The sequence below is a fragment of the Eurytemora carolleeae genome, unplaced genomic scaffold, assembly GCF_000591075.1.
Source record: "Eurytemora carolleeae unplaced genomic scaffold, Eaff_2.0 scaffold756, whole genome shotgun sequence".
Classification (NCBI taxonomy): Eukaryota; Metazoa; Arthropoda; class Copepoda; order Calanoida; family Temoridae; genus Eurytemora; species Eurytemora carolleeae.
Genome location: NW_019396647.1, coordinates 51,734 through 73,816, shown reverse-complemented (window position 1 = coordinate 73,816; position 22,083 = coordinate 51,734). Strand labels below are relative to the sequence as shown.

Here is a 22,083-nt window from a genome sequence, read left to right as displayed (position 1 = left end):
AAAATAAATCATGATATATCAAATTTGTCCAGCTATATTCAACATTTTTAAAGAAGAAAGCAGCTTTTCTTCATAATTCAGTGCTCAGTATTATTCATAACTGAAGTTATATTAATGTTTCTTTCTGTAATATGACTTATATAAGATTAAAACTAACTTTTACCTTCAAATTGAGTTGTAAGGTTGGTGTCAAATTTTTCCCAGATCTAATTTTGTTCCGTATTGTTACACAATTCAGGATCTTTTGAAGCCTCTTAAAAGTCTTAAAATTGAATAAATACTAATTTGTTAGAGTATTCTGTGCGTATGTTGGCGTGAAAGCTTGAAGATATAATATACCGGGTGTCTCTAAAATGTTGATGTCAGAGCCTAAATTTTGAATTGATTTTTGATTTAATCTGATTCTGAATATTAAGAATATATTAAGATTATTCGATCTGATGGTGCAAGTAAAACAATGTAAATAATATGGAACCAACTATTTTTACATCTGACGAGGATTCTGTTTGGACCATTATTCATTAGAATGGAAATTTTATAAGTGGAAAAAAAGAAAATCAGTTAAAAACTAATGACTTTGGCATCAACTATACTTTGAAACGGCAGTAAAGTGTATCATAGGATTTCCCAAATTTTAAATGTGTATATTTGATTACAAACATGAAACAAGGTTTTGTGTGTACAATTAGATCAAAAATTTTATTGAACAAACGAAAATCCATTTAGAATTTAGGCACTTATAACTGTTTTTAGATTCGGTATTTTCGTTTCGTCATACCCTTTGCGCTCATCTAGTTAGATAGAAGGAGAAGGTCAATTTATACGACATTAGCAGTACGACCTCGTACTTGTAGCTCCTCTCTTTTGCTTGTTAAGGCCTAAAAACGAGAAAAGCAAATTTATTTGGTTACAAAATAGAAATTCAAACCTATTTTATATTTTAAGCCTAAAAACTAGAAAAGCAAATTTATTCAGTCACAAAATAGAAATTCCTCTTTTCTATTTTAAGCCTATACATGAGAAAAGCTAATTTATTTGGTTACAAAATAGAAATTCAAACCTATTTTATATTATAAGCCTAAAAACGAGAAAAGCAAATTTATTTGGTCACAAAACAGAAATTCTATCCTCTTTTATATTTTAAGCCTAAACACGAGAAAAGCTAATTACTAGAAATTCAAACCTCTATTATATTTTAAGCCTAAACATGAGAAAAGCAAATTTATTTGGTCACAAACTAGAAATTCAAACCATTTTGGTTCTTTTCTACTCTCTGTAATGATAGAAGTTATGATGTTGGATTTTATTCTAACGTTAAATTTACTTTATTTGCATCGTTCTGTTGAAGACAACAAATTTTAATCTATAAAGTCGTTTCTAATGAATGATTAATTATCTCCATACATTAATAAATTTTCATCCAGGAGTATGGAAAATGATGGAGATGGAATCGACCCGGCCCGCCCTACCATGATTACATGCTTTGCAGACGGTACTCCATTTGAAAAAGAGTTTTGAAAGGTCGACTTTTAATTTTATAAATGTGTTTTTTTACTATACCAACTATTTTTTCAAATAAAAACTATTTTTAATATGATAAAAAATGTGTTTGTATTGCCAACATATTTTTGCATTTCAAAAAAATGTGTTTGTTTGGCGTTATTCAGCCTACTTTTTTCCTCGTGTAATGAATACAATAACCAATTCTGAATACATGTACGCGATATAAGGAAAGCATATTTCTTATTCAAATGTATTACCGTCTGCAAGGCATAATCATATGGTACCGGGCCGGCCGGGTCGGTCCTTTCTCCATTATATTCTATACTCCTTGGTTGGGATATTATTAGACCATTTGAATTTTGAATATTATAAACAATACCATTTAGTCTATATGATATATATTTTGCTAACTAAATCAAACAATATATGCAAAGTTCTCCTGGCTATCTAATTCTCGTTGCAAACTTCCTAAAATACAGAACATTTTAGATTTTAGAAAAGATCAGACTATTATAAACGCTGAGGGATCAAATTTAATGAATATCGAGAAGAAGGTAAACTACGTACTTTAAGTTGAACCACTTGTGTGGTCGGTTCAAGTTCAAGAAAAATAGTTTATCTTAAACTTTGTAGTTTAGCTATCTCTCGCAATTCATTAAAGGAATTGAGTCTTTGCCACAAACTCTGATTTTATAATCCCTATATCTTTGGAATCCAATGTCGTAAATCTTTGATATTTCAAACTTATATTATTTGATCTAACAGAATTCATAGTTTGAAATATATAAGGTCTACGACATTGGAATCCAAAGATATAGCTGATTTAGAAAAGCAGAGTTTGTGGCAAAGACTCAATTCCTTTAATTACAGATTACAAAACTTAAAAGTTGCAGGCTCTACAGTTTATATCAAAATAAAAAAATATATCTAAAAATGCATGAAAATTGCAGCTAAATGTTAAAGTCAAACCTGGAGTATTATATGTGTCTATAGATATTCCCAAACAACGCAGAAAAAAAATTTATTCGTTTGCCACAAAACTTTTTATCTTTGCAGTCCAATGTCATAGACCTTAGATATATCAAAATATGAATTCTACTAGATCAAATAATCTAAAGGTTTAAACTATCAGGTTGAAAAGATATATGAATTAGAAAATTTATGTCTGTCTAAAAACTAATTACTTTGAAAAAATTTCATAGACAAAGGCAAAGAAAAAAGTCCCTAGTAGTTGCAAAGGAAAAGGGGAACAAACCTCCCAAAATTCTTGTTTATAAGAAAAGATAATTATATTCAAACTAAAACCTGTATATTTTCTCTTCTCTTCTTGATGAGTTCTTGAATAGATTGGTTTGACGTTGGAGACTTGAACTCCCGACTTGGTTTAGAACACCCTCTGAACCAAACAGTTTAACATTTCTTTGAGAAATTAACATTTCCAGAAGAATTTGAATTTATTTTGAATCTCTCTTTAGTCATCAGAAGGGGAAAGGGGGGTTAGAGGGAGGAATTAATATTTTTTTGGCCGGTATTCTTTCAGATTTAACAATGTTTAGTCTTAGCATATTTTTTCTTTAGTATTTGTAACAAAATTGTTAATTGGTTCATATTTAGATTGTTGTACTCCGATGTAGCATTCTCTCAAGTCAATATTGTAAACTGTATTATAAACTGCATTGTAAACTGTATTGTAAACTGTATTGTATACTCATGTATTATAAATTGGCTTGTAAACTGTATTGTAAACTGTATTGTAAGCTGTATTGTGAACTGAATTGTCAACCCTATTGTAAACTTCATAGTCAACTGTATTGTATACTGTATTTTAAATTGTATTGTAAACTGTGTTGTGAACTGTGTTGTAGACTGTATCGTAAACTGTATTGTAAACTGTATTGTATACTGTATTGAAAACAGTATTGTAAACTGTATTGTAAACTGTATTTTAAATTGTATTATAAACAGTATTGTTAACTGCATTGTAAACTGTATCGTATACTGTATTGTTAATTGTTTTGTAAACTGTGTTGTAAATTGTATTGTAAACTGAATTGTAAACTGTGTTCTAAACAGAATTGTTAACTGCATTGTAAACTGTATTGTAAACTGTATTGTAAATTGTATTGTAAACTGTGTTGTAAACTGTATTGTAAACTGTATTGTAAACTGTATTCTAAACTGTATTGCAAACTGTATTCTAAACAGTATTGTAAACTGTATTGTAAACTGCATTGTAAGCTGTATTGTAAACTGTATTGTAAACTGTATTGCAAACTGTATTTTAAACTGTATTGTTAACTGCATTGTAAACTGTATTGTAAACTGTATTGTAAACTGTATTGTAAACTGTATTGTAAACTGTATTGTAAACTGTATTGTAAACAGTATTGTAAACTGTATTCTAAACAGTATTGTAAACTGTATTGTAAACTGCATTGTAAGCTGTATTGTAAACTGTATTGTAAACTGAATTGTAAACTGTGTTGTAAACTGTATTGTTAACGGCATTGTAAACTGTTTTGTGAACTGTATTGTAAACTGTATTGTAAACTGTATTGTAAACTGTATTGTAAACTGTATTGCAAACAGTTATGTAAGCTGTATTGTAAACTGTATTCTAAACCGCATTGTAAACTGTGTTGTAAACTGCATTGTAAACTGTATTGTAAACTGTATTGTAAACTGTATTGTAAACTGTATCCCTGGATATGCTCAGGGTGGTATCCGATGTTTCATCTTCATCCGACCCAGGATCCACATACCTGCTCCTTTCCTCATCCTTAAAGGAAATATCGAAATCATTTCTCAACTAAATCTTCATTTAAAGGGACTGTATGCGTGATTTTAAATGACCACCCATCAGGCAAATATGGCATCAGTACAAGTGAAATATCCAGATTTAAAAATTTTTAAAAATATTTGTATGTAATTAATGCTTGATCAGACAATTTTTCTAAGGGTTTCGTTGTGAATCTGCATTGCCTGATTTAATATATGCTTGATTCACCAATTCTTATTCTTTTTAAAACCTACATAGATTCATATCTAAAAGAGAATCGATTGCAAAGTCTTGGTAAACTTTTTTAATTTAACTTTTTAATATTTATTATCCACATAAAAAAGTTTTTAACACCCACATATTTCTTGAAAATGAGTGTAGACGTAATTTTAAGTTACCCTAGATCCATATTTGACACTATAATGGCCAAGTTTTGAATATCCCCATTTGGCATTACATACTCATAATTCTTGAAATTCACATAGACTCTACTTCACTGCACTCATTATTCAGCAAGAAAAATTAGGATCTCTCCGGTGTCGTTGATTATTAGATTAAGGGGTTTAAGGGTTTCGTTGATTATTAGATAAAGGGTTTTAAGGGTATTGTTGATTATTAGATTAAGGGGTTTCAGGTTATCGTTGATTATTAGATTAAGGGGTTAAGGGTATCGTTAATTATTAGATAAAGGGGTTTATGGGTACAGAAGATGATTAGATTAAGGGGTTTAATGGTATAGTTGAGTATTAGATTAAGGTGTTTAATGGTATCGTTGATTATTAGATTTAGGGGTTTAAGGGTATCGTTGATTATTAGATAAAGGGGTTTTAAGGTTTCGTTGATTATTAAATTAACGGATTTAAGGGTTTCGTTGATTATTAGATTAAGGGGTTTCAGGTTATCGTTGATTATTAGATTTAGGGGTTTAAGGGTATCATTGATTATTAGATAAAGGGGTTTAAAGGTTTCGTTGATTGTTGAATTAATGGGTTTAAGGGTATCGTTAATTATTAGATGAAGAGATTTAAGGGTATCATTGTGATTAAGACAAACAACTCAAGTTCTTTAATATATGATCGCTTAAAAAGAAGATCTAAAGATGCTGTAAAAATAAGATAGCTGCAGCTTCTGAGCTGTGGTCAACCGTAATTTTTTAAAGACAAAGTTAAGTGCTATTTCATGAATTAAATTAGAACAAAAAATGTGTATTAATAACCATCATTCATGGTACAAAACAGGAAAACCAGAGAAAATCCCAAAACAAATTAGACAAATTGTCTCCTTAGTTTCTTATAATAATTTTAAAATTGAAATTCATCAAATAAAAAAAATATTAATTTTATTAATTTCTAATTAAAAGTATTACCAAAGACGACAAAATTAATCTGCTTTAAGTCAGCTACCACTGTTTATTCTAAATGATACAACCTTGAGAAGATCATTGTTGAATCCTGTCTTGTCAATTCCATCTAGAAGCTCAGAGTTCTCCTCTTCCTCATCCTTCAAACAATGTCGGCATTTATTTTTGTACGTACTCAGAGTAAACCAAGGCCTAGGTTGTATAATAAGGTACTCAGAGTAAACCAAGGTTGTATAATAAGGTACTCAGAGTAAACCAAGGTTGTATAATAAGGTTGGTTACTCTGAATCCGCTCCAATGTTCTGAAAATATCGCCACCTTAGCTTAGATATATAGAATCCTGATATGACGTAACTCTCGCCTCTATAATCACATTACGTCATGTGAGGATTTAATCCATCTATCTTTACAACAAACTCAAACTTTCTAATCCCTATGTCTCACAACCTGATGGTACTAGACGGTGTAAACCGTGGTTTTTAAATCTTAGATTATTTGATCTAACAGAAAATTATCTAAGGTCTAGGAGACTGGGTTGTAAAGATGTAAGGACTAAAAATTCAGAGTATGTGCTAAAGACTCAAAGTCTTTGTTACTGACACCATAAAAATTCAAATAACGATATTAATAACGATATTGATAACGATATTGATAACGATATTGATAACGATATTGATAACGATATTGATAATGATATTGATAACGATATTGATAACGATATTGATAACGATATTGATAACGATATTGATAACGATATTGATAACGATATTGATAAGGATATTGATAAGGATATTGATGACGATAGTAATAACGATATTGATAACGCTATTAATAACGATATTGATAACGATATCTAATGTGGATGCGCTTACCAAGTTTTTGAAAACATTTGTCGATCTAAAATTATATAAAAAAAACTTAATTTCTTAGCTTCTCAATTGAAAGCAGTTATTCTAACAAATGATAATAGATAAATATTTAGCATATCATAAATTAGAATAAATTCTAAAAAAGACCATGGCTTATGTGATTAACTCATTACATGGAGAATATTTAAAACATTTCTGAGATCAATGAAAAATTATACAAACCGCGTTTTTTTGTAAAGTAAATAATATATGAATGTCCAAGAATTTATCAATGATAATGACGTCATAAGCATATTCATCTTTATTTCAATTCAATAAAGATCTTTGGAAGTTAACAATGGGATAATATAATACTAAATAAAGAAAAGATTTGATCTTAATAATACTGCCTGAATGTTTTTTTAATGAATTGATTTCTTTGACTGATTTAGATGAAAAATATAATATTAAATCATTTTGAAATTCTAAAAATACTTTTTATTTTCTAGAAAAAAAAGAAACTTGAAATTTAAAAAACAGTTTATTGACAAGCTTAAAGGAAAATGATATAATTTCTGAATAAAATTATCAAGTCGCAATTGTATAGAAAAACATGAACAGGAATATGTGATTATGAAAACGCGAGTGTGTTCATCTAAATAACTGAAACATAGTCAAATATGCAATACTTGATAACGAAGAACAATGAGATGCTCAGAACGCAATTTTCTTTATGTAGATAGATAAACGCGAAATTATCAAATGTGATTCGATAAATAGATAAAAAGCAAACATGTAATGATCTAAACGTGACCTGGCAAAATCGAAGAATAAAAAAGTATATTAACAAATGGATGCTGAACATAATGATCAAAAAGCGATGAATGTTAACATAAAATAATTAGAATAATATTTAAGAGATAATATCGTTTTGAGTTCCATTTTTGCACATTTAAGGAATTTTTGGCTTTAAATAATGTGAAATGTTAAACGCATACCAAAGTTTGATTTCTATAAGTTTGTTTATTTCCAATAAAGATATTAACCAGAACGAACGCACAAGCCAATTTATCAGAACGAACTTACAAACCAATTTACCAGAACGAACTTACAAACCAATTTATCAGAACGAACTTACAAACCAATTTATCAGANACTAAAAAAAGTTCATACCGAGAGATTCTTTTAATTCCTCTCTATATATTCTATTCTCTATGTTTATATCTATATTTAGACTGGGTTTATACCTATAGATATATGCCGAGATACAGGTGCCTAAACAGACAGGGTTTATGTCTATATATATACATTGGGTTTATATCTATAGAGATATGCCGAGATACAGGTGCCTAAACAGACAGGGTATATATCTTTATATTAATTGGGTTTAAATCTATTGATATATGCCGAGATACAGGTGCCTAAACAGACAGGGTTTATATCTTTATATACATTGGGTTTATATCTATTGATATATGCCGAGATACAGGTGCCTAAACAGACAGGGTTTATATCTTTATATACACTGGGTTTATATCTATAGATATATGCCGAGATACAAGTGCCTAAACAGACAGGTTGTATACCTAAAGATCTATGCCGTAATGCAGGGGCCTAAACACACAGGTTTATATATGTATTGGTTTTTGCTATAAATATATGCTCTGTTTCAAAAGTTGTGCTCCATGCTAAAATCTACAATTATATCTTTAATTCAAGACATAAATATATTTTTGTATTGAATTCTTGAATACTAGAATCGGAAAGATTGTCGTTTCTAGGGGTGCTAGCCAAACATGACGGAGAAAAGCAAAGCACTTGCTAAATTTTCCATTTTGAACTAAATTTGGATGGTTTCGCGTATTTTCTCTTTTGGGTTGGAACATTTCTAACTCCACCCGCATATATAAAATCATATTATATCTTATGCCGGGATACAGGTGTCTAAATATACAAGATTAATAACTAAGGATGCGAATTTAAAGGGAGTGTATTTGTTATTAGTTTTGCGGAAATTATAACACCATTTGTGAGATAAACACACTGAGTTTGCTGTCCTCGATGATCAGAGAAAGGTTTAACGGGGAACCGTAACCGGGCTATTTTTGCATTAAAGTTCTCTTAAAAAACACCTTATAGTCCATTAGATGACAACTTTCATCTCTATAATTCTAATTATCTGGCTATTAACGGTATACTAAGATCTAACCAAGAAAATAAACAGTTTAAAGTGATACAAAACAAAAGGTTTGAAGAAAAAACTAATTATACAGTCGTCTCTTAAGTGTAATTCATTCTGGGCAATTCTACACGATTTTTTGTCAGGCTAGAGATAGAGGTTACCATTTTTTTAAATCTTTTAATCTGTTGATTTCAATCTTTTCAAGAATAATGTATAATTTTTGGCCAACAATATTAACATTTATGGTGATCAAACCGGTTCCTAGAAATGCACCTTAGGAGTAAAGATGGATATCCCTTTTTGGTTGGTTTTTAAAAATTGAGCTTTTAAGGAGCTTCTCAACATTTTTATGCAATAAAAGTTTAGGTGTAACATTTTACTCTGACAAAAATCTCTAAATCATTTTTTTTCTATGAAAAACCTTGAATTTTAAAAATTGAATAAACGCATGATAACCAATGTACTGTACTTAAAAATAAAAATGTCAAAAATATATTGATATATTTATGACATCAGGACATCTCGACAAAATATTGATATATTTTTGATATCAGGACATCTTGACAAAATATTGATATATTTATGATATCAGGACATCTTGACAAAATATTGATATATTTATAATATCAGGACATCTCGACAAAATATTAATATATTTATGATATCAGGATATCCCGACAATATATTGATATATTTATGATATCAGGACATCTCGACAAAATATTGATATATTTTTGATACAAGTACATCTCGACAAAATATTTATATATTTATGATATCAGGACATCTTGACAAAATATTGATATATTTATGATACAAGGACATCTGGACAAAATATTGATATATTTATGATATCAGGACATCTCGAAAAAATATTGATATATTTATGACATCCGGACATCTCGACAAAATATTGATATATTTATGATATCATGACATCTCGACAAAATATTGATAAAATTTTTGTGCAGTATGAATCTTGAAATTTTGTAAATAAAGGATATTTCCACAAAATCTAAAAAAAGGAGTGTCTCTTATAAGTTTTATAAATAAAGGATATTTCCGCAAAATCTAAAAATAGCAGTGTTTCTTATAATTTTTATAAATAAAGGATATCTTCACAAAATCTAAAAATAGGAGTGTCTCTTATAATTTATATAAATAAAGGATATCTTTACAAAATCTAAAAATAGAAGTATATCTTATAATTTTTATAAATAATGGATATCTTCACAAAATCTAAAAATAGGAGTGTCTCTTATAATTTTTATAAATAAAGGATATCTTCACAAAATCTAAAGATTGGAGTGTAACCAATAGTTTTTATAAATAAAGCATATCTTCACAAAATCTGAAAATAGGAGTGGCTCTTATTATTATAATTTAATGGATATCTTAACAAAATCTATAAATTGGAGTGTACCTTATTATATTCATAATTAAAGGATATCTTCACAAAATCTAAAAATAGGATTGTCTCTTATAAGTTTTATAAATAAAGGATATCTTTACAAAATCTTCAAATAAAGTGTTTCTTATAATTCAATAAATAAAGTCTATTTTCACAAAATCTAAACTGCAGTATCTACTAATTTGTATGGTAACAGGGTATCTTCGCATATTTACTAATATGTATGTGTGCATCTAAGAATCATTATTCTTAATGTTTTGTTGTTGCTAAATCTACAATTATGCAACATAATTATTTCTTTCCCATCTGAGCATTTGTCTACTTTATATCATTTTTATTGTTTACAATTTTTATTATTGTTAAGAATATTTGTTATTGTTCACATTGTTTACAATATTTGTTGTTGTTCACATTGTTTACAATTTTTCTTATTGTTCACATTGTTTACAATATTTGTTTTTGTTCACATTGTTTACAATTTTTGTTATTGTTCACATTGTTTACAACATTTGTTTTTGTTCACATTGTTTACAATATTTGTTTTTGTTCACATTGTTTACAATAATTGCTTTTGTTCACATTGTTTACAATATTTGTTATTGTTCACATTGTTTACAATTTTTGTTATTGTTCAAATTGTTTACAATATTTTTTTTTGTTCACATTGTTTACAATTTTTGTAATTGTTTACAATATTTGTTATTGTTTACAATATTTGTTATTGTTTACAATATTTGTCATTGTTTACAATATTTGTTATTGTTTACAATTTTTGTTATTGTTTTACAATATTTGTCATTGTTACAATATTTGTTATTGTTTACAATATTTGTTATTGTTTACAAAATTTGTTACTGTTTACAATATGTGTTATTTTATACAGTATTTGTTACTGTTTTCAATGTATGTTATTGTTTACATTATTTGTTATTTTTACATTATCTGTTATTGTTTAAATTATTTCTTATTGAATACACAATATTGGTTATTGTTTAAAATATTTGTTATTCTTTACATTATTTGTTATTGTTTTCAATATCTATTATAATTATTCTACAACTGGTCTTGGTAACTTCTAATGGTTTCTATTAAACCAAACAAAACGTAGAAACAAGTTCCTAGTCTAAGAAAAGTCTATTCAATGAGTAAATGGAATAATGGTATTCATTAAAACTATTTGGTTCTTGCAAGAATCTTCCTCAATAGATAAATATGCCAACATTAATAACAGAATCATTTCTCAGAGAAGAAACCTTGAAAATGAACTATCATCACTGCAAACTAGTGAGAAGTATGATAAATGTTTGCAATATTACTGATATGAGTTTTGGACCTCGTAGGTCCTCTAGTTGTGGTTTTATGCACAAGTATAAGAAGATTTCCTAATTAAAAATTTATTATCATTAATTCCTATATTTTGGGAAGACAACTTTTAAATCTGAGTTTGAAATAGAAAAGGTTTAACCACAAGTTGCAAAGATTTAGGGATTAGAAAATTATAATTTATGGCAGAGACTGAACTCCTTTACATTGTAGAAATTCAAAACAATTTTTTTTTCTTAAAAACTCTTAAATTAAGTTAAAATTGAAATTATTTAAGATTTCAATCTCATCTACCATATACCTTAAGATGGTTTGTCAAAATGAAAGTTTAAGAAATGTAAAAATGTACTCATAAAAACTGGAGGGTACTTAAAAAGTATGAAAATGCATTTATTTTTATTTTCCTCTAAACTGTCTGTAAGTAAAAAAGAAAAGAGTATGGTGGAGGAATACTCCGAATTCTTGTACATTTAGATTAAATTTTATCTATTTATATATCAAAAAGGAAATGAGTTATTTCTTTGAATTTATCTTCAAAAGACATTCATTAAAATATATTTTATTACTTGTAAGATTCAAAACTTCAAAACTCCTTAACTTCTTATAACTCCATGAATAAATACAAAAACATTTAAAAATCTAGTTTTTTATTATATCAGTTAAAAAATGTCTGCCATTACAAATATCATCAAAGAATGCAATTATGCATTTGAATCTTTCATATCGCTTTTGAATGTCCTTGATTTGCTGTGGTTGGGTGTTTCGTTATGAATATTTACAGAAGATGGAAAAAAACAGCTGAATCATTTTTGAGGAGAAAAATAAAATGGTCGCATTAATATGTGTTTCGTTACAACCCGAATACAGGATTAATACATGAATATTAAGAAATCTGTCTGCACTGCATAATCTGGTTTGAAAAAGTGATACTCCTACATTTGTATTTTAACAAAACAATATAACTAACAACTTTCTCAAAGGGGGTGCTGGACAAGATTTTCTATAATATATAAAATATTTAGAAAACGGAAAAAATACAAAGATATTATTTGTTTAATTTCGCTTTTTTAAAATTTAGTTTAAGAAAAAAGGCACTTAAAAAAAAATCTCACCCGGTCAAAATTGACCTTCTCGTCACTAATGGGTTAATATGAATACTCAAATCCATTTAAAATTCCCTTTTAAATACCGCTTCATTTGTATTTGAAAAAAAAATAACATCCTGTATGAGTTTTTTATTTAGGGTTTTAACTCTTCGAGATTTTCAATCAAAACTCTAAAAGTAATAACTGAGTTTATAATACTTTATTGCCAATAGAAAAAGTTAGAATTTTTGGGATAAAAGAAAATTGTCCAAAGAAATAAAACTTTTAATACAGATCAATTTTGTAATATTTTCGTTTAAAGACTTATTGAGGCAAAAAAAATAATATTTTTTACGTTTTTTTTCATGATTGTCTAATATTTATTAAAATAATCATTTAATTGTAAATTTTTTTGTCATGCAATCCTATTAGCCCTCTAGTTTATGATTGGATCTCTCAAAGATTTAAATTTTTACTTATTTAGATTTGCTGGATTTAAATGGTTTTTTTTTCTTTTAATGGGAATTTATCTCTTTAACTTTGAAACCCAAAGACTTTAATAGATTTCAAGCTTTCTTTAGATCAAACAATCAGAATGTAAACATATAAGGATTAGAAAATTAGAGATTGTGGCAAAGACTCAATTTCTTTTTAAAGTCATGTTCTGTGTATATATCTGAGAGCATGTTATATTGTTTGTGTATTGCAAGAAGAAGAAGCTATGGAGAACCAGAGCTAAACATTTAGGAAAAGGACGCTTTCCATTTTTTTTGGGGGGGGGGATATAGGGGGTCTTGTCATCAATATAAAATTCAATATAAAAGAGAGAACATAGAAGTGACCAGGGACCGAATTTAATGAATTTGAGCTACGTAGCTGAACTTTCTTCTGCCGGTTCAAAATTGAACTACTGATCCAAAGTTAAAAACTAGAGAAGGATTATAATCGGTGATTCAAAGTTATAGTTTAACGAAGGATTTTAATCAGTGATTCAAGTTTGAACCGGCGGTTTGCAGTTCAAATTCATTAAATTCAGTCCAAATGAAATAATATTTTTCACAAACATATTGGTATCTAAAAATTTCGTTTTCCGACCTGTGGCTGACTGTACTGTGGAGAGCAAATCGTAGAACTAGTTGTGATACTGGACATCGTTTCCTGTCTTAAATATATTGAATCAGATAAGAAATTAAACCCATTCAATCGATCCTATTCATCCAATCCATAATATTCAATCCATCCTATCCATCCAATCCATCCATCCTATCCAATCCATCTAATCCATGATATTCAATCCATCCAATCCATTTATTCTATCCAATCCATCCAATCCATCCAAAAATCCAATCCATCCAATCAATCCAATTATCCAATCCATCCAATCCATTCAATCCATCTAATCCATCTAATCCATCCAATCCATTCAATCCATCCAATCCATCCAATCCATCCAATCCATCCAATCCATCCAACGCATCCAATTCATCCAATCCATTCAATCCATCCAATCCATCCAATCCATCATATCCATGATATCCAATCCATTCAATCCATCTAATCCATCTAATCCATCTAATCCATCTAATCCATCTAATCCATCTAATCCATCCAATCCATCCAATCCATCCAATTCATCCAATCAATCTATTCCATGTCCTATCCATCTATCCTATCCGTCCGATCCATCCAATTCATCCAATAAATCCATCTATCCTATCCGTCCTGAAACGCACCAAACAAAAAAAAACAACCTATTTTTTCATATCAAAGTAATTTAAGATAAAAAAACTGGAGAGTCACATCCCAAAAAACATATTTTCTAGGAGTAGCCATAAAAATGGTTTTCAACATTAGTTCATGGTAGAAAAACTATCATTAATTATGAATATCTATAACTAAATAAATTAAAAAACCTTTTGTTTCATTCTCAATATTCTTTAGTTTGACGTGATTTATCGTAAATAAAATATGATTCAGAATGCTCTCTTTTTGCAGTACGGTACAGTGTAAGGGTAGTTTTCGAATTCTAACATATAATCTGTATAAATCATACTTGATTATATTGTGTCTGATCTAAATACTAATATCATGGATTAGAGATCCTTTTCTCGAATTAGTTATATAATTGATTAAATGCAATAGGTGCAGTACAAAATGCACAAGGTACAATCCAGTGACCCAAAACTTGCACAAGTTTACGCAAAAATTTATCAGATTTTGCGAATCACTCCTTTTAAACTTAAGCGTCAATTTAAAGGTCATTGATGTTCAAAGTAAATTATAAATAGAGATGAAAAAGTGTAGAAGCGGTTTTAAGGCTAAACCAAAGGGTAAGGAGTTGCAACACTCCCAAGTCGACCTTTGATGCATAATTTCCATAGGTCTGCCTATAGCACAAATATAATAGAAAAATATTGGAATTGTTATGTGTGTACTTTCTTTAAAAACAAGCTTTGAGCACAAAAAATATATTTCCTGAGTACAAAACATGTACTTCCTGAGATATTACTTGGCTTGCATTGAATAAATATCCGTTAGATAATCTTATAAAGCATTCAAGATTAATCCCAACATATATATATATATACAGGGTGTCCCAAAAAAACTGTTCAGTAGGGGTATTAGTTCGTTCGTTCGTTTAAATTATTACAATGAAGGTGACATTAGAAAACTCTTTATATTTTTTCAAATCATAAGCTGTTAGTCTAAGGTTTCATTTTTAACTAAAATTTCGATCAGCGATCAGCGATCACTACTTTTGGTGCTTGAGCAATCTAAATTCAAAACATGAATTCAAAAAATAACGAAAAGAAAGCTTCGGCTACCTCCGTACGAACCTTGTCCAGACCACAAAAATATTTTTATTTATTTTCTTTTTGAAAATAGTTGGTACAATCCAAAACTCGCTTTTTTAACAAAATTTTTTTCATCTAATCCATCTGGGCACAAAAATAAAATTCGCCTTGTGGATTTATCCCTATTTAGGTTCCCACGACGGTATGAGTGCTTCATTGTTAAAATAAGATTGAAAATGGATTCAGAATGGGCGTTCACCCCTATTAAGACACCCATGACGATGTTTGTGTGCTATTAATATAATTTGACCTTCTAAAATGATTAACGCAAGTGGATGTTACTTGCGTGCAATTGCGAGCCCTTGCGTTCAATTCCGTAAAAATTGGGCGCAATAAACGCAACAGAATTGCACGCAACAGCACGCAATTCCGTCCAACTTTCTTGCGTTTGTGTTTCAACTTTTTGATAATATTCAATTTTAACCTTATGGCACGCAATAAATGCAATTAAGTATTGTGCAACTCCTTTCAACAACAAAAAAATTCAATTTAAACTTTGGTTGTGGCAAACACTAAACTGAACTGCACTGCACTAATATTTCAGTCTCAAATGCTAAGATAAGTGAATTTAAGCTTAATCTTTTGTTTTATAATATTCATTAGCAGCATGATAACCAGAAAACTCTGGCATAAGAAGACGACATTTTAGACTCAAGCAGACCAATTTTACTGAATAAGTGATTTAATAAGATACTAATTAATGTTTTTTGCTAATTTGTAACGACATCAAATACACTGTGATGTTGTCCTTCTGTTTCATAGTTTTCTGAATCTCACTGTAGCAGAATATCTAATTTTGATTAAACGAACCAAACAATTTTAACCTAAAAAAGTTTCTTTTTTAATGTTCATCCAATGTGAACGAATGAAAAATGTATCATCTTAAATTGTTAATTAACTAGAAAATAAATAGAAACTTTAAAATTTGAAAACTGTTGAAACAATTGTTATTTTTAATCTATAGAGATATTTCCATTCATGTATCTGCTGCATAAATTTGTAAGTTAAACAGTTAAAAATATTGATTTTTAGATGAAAAAGCAATTCCGTTGGACACAATTCCGCGCAATTCCGCAAATATGTAATTGCTTCCTTTTTCGCAATTATAGCGCAATGAAATGGCGCAAGCGGAAGCAACCATTGCGCGCAATTCCTCGCAACGGAATTTCGATTGGAAACTCTAAAAATGACCCCTTAGAAATCAAATTCGACGGATAATGACCTCAGTGGTAAATTTTTTCAAAAACCAATATCATTTTTGAAACATGCATAAAACAATACCTTGGACGGCTTGTGCTCTCTAAGGCATAAGTTTACATTTGAGAATGTGTTTTTTTATGTGTGAACAGTCTCTTAGAAGGCCCCATGAAAAAACTTACAACATCTTGGTCTATTTAACTACCTAATATCTTAAACTTATCATAAAAATGGACTAATAACAAATGCATAAACATCATTTCTAAAGTAAAAATATTCTTAATTAAACTTATGATTTTTTGTAACAACTAAATTCAAACAGAAGAGAAAGAAAAAATATTTTTGTGGTCTGGGCAAGGTTCGTACGGAGGTTATACCTGAAGCTTACTTTTCGTTTTTTAATGCATATTTTATTTTCAGATTGCTCTAGGTCCAAAAGTAAAGATCGCTGATCCGAAATTTTAGTCAAAAAAGAAACCGTAGACTTACAGCTTATGATTTGAAAAGAACATGACGCAAATCTTTGAATTTTTTCATACATTATGAACGAATAAAAATGAGACGTGAAAACTCGAAAATTAAAAAAATCCGGGAAATCGATTTTCGACTTACGCTCAAAGAGTTGGTTGTAACAAAAAATTATAAGGCGCGCCTAGAAGGAAAATATGTACGTCATGAAATAACTGAAATATGGAGTTTTCTAATTACACCATCATCTTGATTGTAAAAATTGAACGAAAATTGTTTCCTCAGTAACTAACACCCCTACTATACAGTTTTTCAGGGACACCCTGTATATAGTATACATGAACATTCATGATAGAATACAGAAAACCGTTGCAAGTAATAGGACGGAGAAGCATATTTTTGAAAAGCCAATCATTCATTCATATATATATTGTATATATTTAAGTCAGGGTCTGCCCTAGCAACTCTTGTCGTTTAGTTCGAAACGTTTTCTGGTGCGACTTTGTGATCTAATATATGCTCCTCTTGTTTAGTTTTTTTAAGTGCTAGAACAAGATGTAGGTGTAAAGATATAAGGATAAGACGATTTAAGTTTCAGGGAAATTAACTAAAAACCGGTTTTTACCTTGGAACCAGAACCATGTGGCAGGGTTGATCCGCACAGTCAGGCAAAGGACAGTGTATAGTCAGGTAACTAAACCACAAACATAAAAAAGTAAATGTATGGAACTAAACTTCAAAATGAATCTAGAATTATCTCCTAGCTGTAACACCAAAATACGCGGATTTTTGCCATATACAAAAATGTTAATTGATACAATATTTTATCGAATCTTCTGTTAAGTAAAAAATATTCAATTTCGAGCTATGCATTATCCAATCCGATGTGGGACACCCTGTATGTATCTTGAATTGAATATTACCCTGTAAACAAATAAAGATAGAGAAGTGGTTTTGTGTTTTCACTATTTCGGATTTCTATTTTTTTTTTTTTTTACTTTTTACGCTCACATTCGATTTCTGTATTTATCCATGATTTAAAAAGAGAAAAAAAAGCATGTTAAAAATTAGCATTAGGGTAGGTTCATTTTTTCGTAAAATGGAGATACCTGGTAGTAAAGTAGCTGAACCGAGAGGACAGTATCAAATTTTATGATTCAATTAATATAGATAACCATAATAATGAATCATTCTTCTAAGAATAAGACTATGTGCCCCCACCCCTCCACCACTAAAACCACCATCTGGGGGTAGGGGGGATTCTTTCAAAGCTCTGATCACCATGTTTCTCAGTATTATTAAATTGTCAAGTTTGGGCCCAGTTTCTTGATCTAATTCAGATCTAACAATTCTTCACCCAAGTTTCAAAATCTAACTAGTAACTATACCAATATTTTAGCTGTGCATTTTTAACTGCACACACCAGTTTAAACATTACATGATCCCAACCAGTACAAGGATGCCAGCCTTCATGGTGGACTGGAGTTAACCGGGTCAACCCCTCGTACTAGACATAGTAACGAACGGTAAGTGACGCCCACCCCTGTCCTATGTCGGCCTGGTTTCAACTTTGAATGGCTCAGCCAGATTTTTTAACAGTACCTGGCCTATCATAGGCCTATTTTACCTACCCCACCAGCTTAGTTTGGTGTGTGTAGTCATTAATAGTGTACCCAGTATGTGGTATGTGGTTTTAACAAAATTTTAATGAGAGCAGTGAATTTTTTTCTTTTACTGTTGAATCATCTTTTTAGCTGATCATACATCTGAATTCTGTTCTTCTCTTTTGGATCGAAGCATTCTAATTTCTTGTAGACAAGGGAAAAATGCATTTTGCTTTTCTTTCTCCCTAATATTTCCCATTTTACTTTGTGTGTTCCATGCAGAGGTGTCAAATTTCTCTGACAAGTTATGTTGAGGATGGATGATGCAGCTTTTTTATCCAGCTGTTTTGTTAAAAGATTGGAAAAATTAAAGTCACTGCTAAGTGAGGTTTGAAAATTATCAGGATCCATTATCAGAATTCCACTAATATAATGACTAAAGGGGTGGATATTTTTGACAAATGAATTCTTGATTCTTGTAAGTTCATCTCGGAAACAGTGCTTCAGAATTTGGCCTTGTCTACAGCAATTTTTTCCTTGCAGCCAGCAGAGTATAAACTGGTATCATAGTACAAGGGCAACCGTAGTACATTTGAATTTCCGAGTGTGGTCAACCTTTCCTGGTCAACCTATAATATGCGATATTTTCCACACCATGTTCTTTTGTGTACAACTACTGTACACGACCAATCAAGAGACATTTGTATTCAGGGATATTTAAGGAAAGGATCCTTTGAATAGGGAATGCAAAATCTTTAAAAATTAACAATATTGATAAACGTTATGTTTTATGCTTAAAATTGGAGCATTTTTTTAATAATTGTAAAACTTAACCCCTGAATGCAACAAGTGGCCGAGAGATGTCAGTCAAAGAACATGGAACCGTCGGGACACTATAGTCCTGCTCAGCCTATCCAGGTAGAGTGTATGAGCAGTCTGTGTAGTCTGTGGTGTACTGCCATGTTTTATTCTACACAGGCCGGTTCTGTTCTGCTGCAAGAAACTGGAGAGCAGTGGCGGATATAAGGGGGGTTATTGGGGTTATTTACCCCCCCCTAGAATCCTGGGGGTAAATACCCCCCCCTAGAATCCTGGGGGTAAATACCCCCCCCTAGAATCCTGGGGTCAATAAACAGTCTTTCATGAATAAGTGTGATCGTATCAGTCAAAATTGTNAAAAAAATTTTTTCCCCCCCCCCCCCCTACAGAATCCCTATATCCGCCCCTGCTGGAGAGAGTTGTTTAAGAACCTGACTGTTCTGATAGAGCTCCCTTGATGTTTACACATTGAACCAGATTCAATCGAAAGAATTAATGTCTTTCTGACGGGTTCGGATACTTAATAACAGCTATCCAGACTTGCTATAAGGAGTATATATATAAAGCTGTCAGTAGCAAAATCTGGATCCAGCTAGGTAAAAAAAAAACCTTCATTCTCCAGGTTAATACAGCGTCAAAAAATTAATGTAGGCCTTAAATGTTCATTGTAGTTCCGTTTTTTCTTTTCCATTTGTGTGCAGGAGTTTATACCCCCCTTATACACCTGACTAAAGTTTCTCTAGTTTGACATTTTCTCTCTCTCACCTTGTATCTCTGAATACTTTTCGAAGCGCCTAGCAAGACCTAGTTGTTGCTTTTCTGAAAGCTAAATGTGTTTTGAAATTAAGCATTTGATCTATTCCCATTTTTTTAAACATTTCCTTGTTACGCACGCTCCTAACAAAATATTAGTATAGTATTTATGTTTATGTCTGTTCCTGAGTGCAGATGAAGGACCGAGCCCCTGATTGGCAAGTTCAGGGATACAGCATGGAGAGGGGGGTCTAGGCTCATGATAACATCGGGAATTGTACCCTTGACAAACCATCTAAAATAAAGAAATTTAGTCTTTGCCACGAACTCAAATTTTCAAATCTATAAATCTTTTCAACCTAATGATATAAAATTTTGGAATTTCAAATGTCGATTATTTGATTGAGAAAAAAAAATTAGTTTAGAATATCTAAGGTAATTTATTCTGCCACAAAATTTATAAATTAATTTATGATTATACTTCTGTTGCTGACTTAGAAATATCTGTAAATGGCTTTTTAAAATCTGTGTTTTCATTTAATTAACTCTATACTAGCTGTGTTATATTTCTGACTTTTCATTTAATTAGCTCTATTCTATTTGTGTTATTACTCTGTATTTTCGTTTAATAAACTATATTCTAGTTGTTTTATTATTCTGTGTTTTCATTTAATTAACTCTATTCTAGTTGTGTTTATAACAGAAAGAGCTTGAGTGCTGTAATAGGATTGATAAAGACAAAGGGAAGTAGATAAAGAGCGGAATATATTGAATTAAATTTCATTGAATTTTAGTTTTAAAAGTGCAAAGGCCTTTTAGTTATCCCGTTTCTTCTGCTGACTGAAACAACTGGTGAAATATTACAAAAGCCTTTACATCCTTGTTTAAAAATTGTACACCGTAAAAATGTTTCATTGGTGTCAAATGAATTCTCAAGTTTTTCTCTACAATACTGCACTTTAAGCTCAACTACCATGTCTAGCCGGTCTCTCTCTTTAAATAAACTTGGTGTTAAATTACAAAGGGATTGTGAGAGTAATTACAAGTGACCCTTATCTAAACCTGCTTGCATTCACCTGCAAACTCAAATGTGTTGAGTTGCGTGGAGTCTGAACTCAACATAGCGCACACTTGAATTTACAGCTTAAGACAAGTGATGTTCGACAAGTTCACACAATCATATTTTTAAACTTGAAGCAAAGGCTTTAAGGTAACTTTGAACATCGACCATTTACCTCTTTCAATGGAGGGTCACTTGAAACTAAGCTGTGCATTTAATGTGAACACCATCATTTAAGAAAATAAAATTATTGTTTTTTAAAGATATAAAATTAGAAGTAAGATAAATATTGAACAGGTTTGATGTCAGCAGTATATTACCAAAGATTAAAATCAATCAGTTTTCAATTTGGAAATACTTCAAACATCAAAGGGTTCCGTTTAAACTGTCCTTTCATTTCCAATTTATGAAAATGAGAAGTCAGGAAATCAAGAAATATGGATTTCCTTCAAGGAAAATATAAAGATTGTTTTCCTTTGTAGCCTCCGGTTCCGTTGACTAAAATTCCTTTGTCCAATGGCGGTTGGGGATACATTCGTCCTAATCCATGTTTTAACCCTTGCTGACTTGTAAACGCCATTGGTGGAATTCCATTGGAGGATGTAAGTCCATTTTCTGATGGAGGGATACCATCTAGTTGTGGAGGTATACCATTTCCAGATCCATTAATTCCATTTTGTGATGGGTGACTTCCATTTCTAAGATAATCAAATCTAGAGATTCCAACTTTAGACTTATAAAAAACATTTGACCAATTAAAAATTTTTACTTCTATCGATAAACCCTATCTGGATATGCGGGGGGGGGTCAATTTGACCCCCCCTCCTCTAAATCCC

At 30.4% G+C, this 22,083-nt stretch overlaps 2 protein-coding genes across 2 annotated transcripts in view; both read right to left on the bottom strand.

Annotated features, from left to right (window-relative positions):
- Positions 1 to 1,635: 1,635 nt before the first annotated feature.
- LOC111706856 (uncharacterized) lies at positions 1,636 to 20,478 on the bottom strand. Its single transcript, XM_023479785.1, has 7 exons — positions 20,373 to 20,478; positions 17,637 to 17,705; positions 13,587 to 13,653; positions 5,711 to 5,782; positions 4,206 to 4,282; positions 2,809 to 2,899; positions 1,636 to 1,971 (listed from the first exon to the last, which is right to left on the bottom strand). Exons 2-7 carry the CDS (start codon positions 17,651 to 17,653, stop codon positions 1,951 to 1,953), a joined length of 345 nt encoding a protein of 114 aa, XP_023335553.1. The 5' UTR covers positions 17,654 to 17,705; positions 20,373 to 20,478; the 3' UTR covers positions 1,636 to 1,950.
- Positions 20,479 to 21,695: 1,217 nt separating this feature from the next.
- Positions 21,696 to 22,083, bottom strand: part of LOC111706855 (uncharacterized) — a 1,657-nt gene continuing 1,269 nt past the window's right edge. The window contains exon 3 of the mRNA XM_023479784.1: positions 21,696 to 21,945. Coding sequence (XP_023335552.1) covers positions 21,696 to 21,945 — 250 coding nt within the window. The remainder of the gene's footprint in view (positions 21,946 to 22,083) is intronic.

Bases quoted from the DNA above. Each gene is read 5' to 3' on its own strand.
- LOC111706856 (XM_023479785.1), bottom strand. The intron at 4,283-5,710 runs GTTGTATCATTT...ATTTCCTTTAAG, and splicing joins TCAACAATGATCTTCTCAAG to GATGAGGAAAGGAGCAGGTA. The intron at 2,900-4,205 runs GGATACAGTTTA...TGTTTGGTTCAG, and splicing joins ACCACCCTGAGCATATCCAG to AGGGTGTTCTAAACCAAGTC.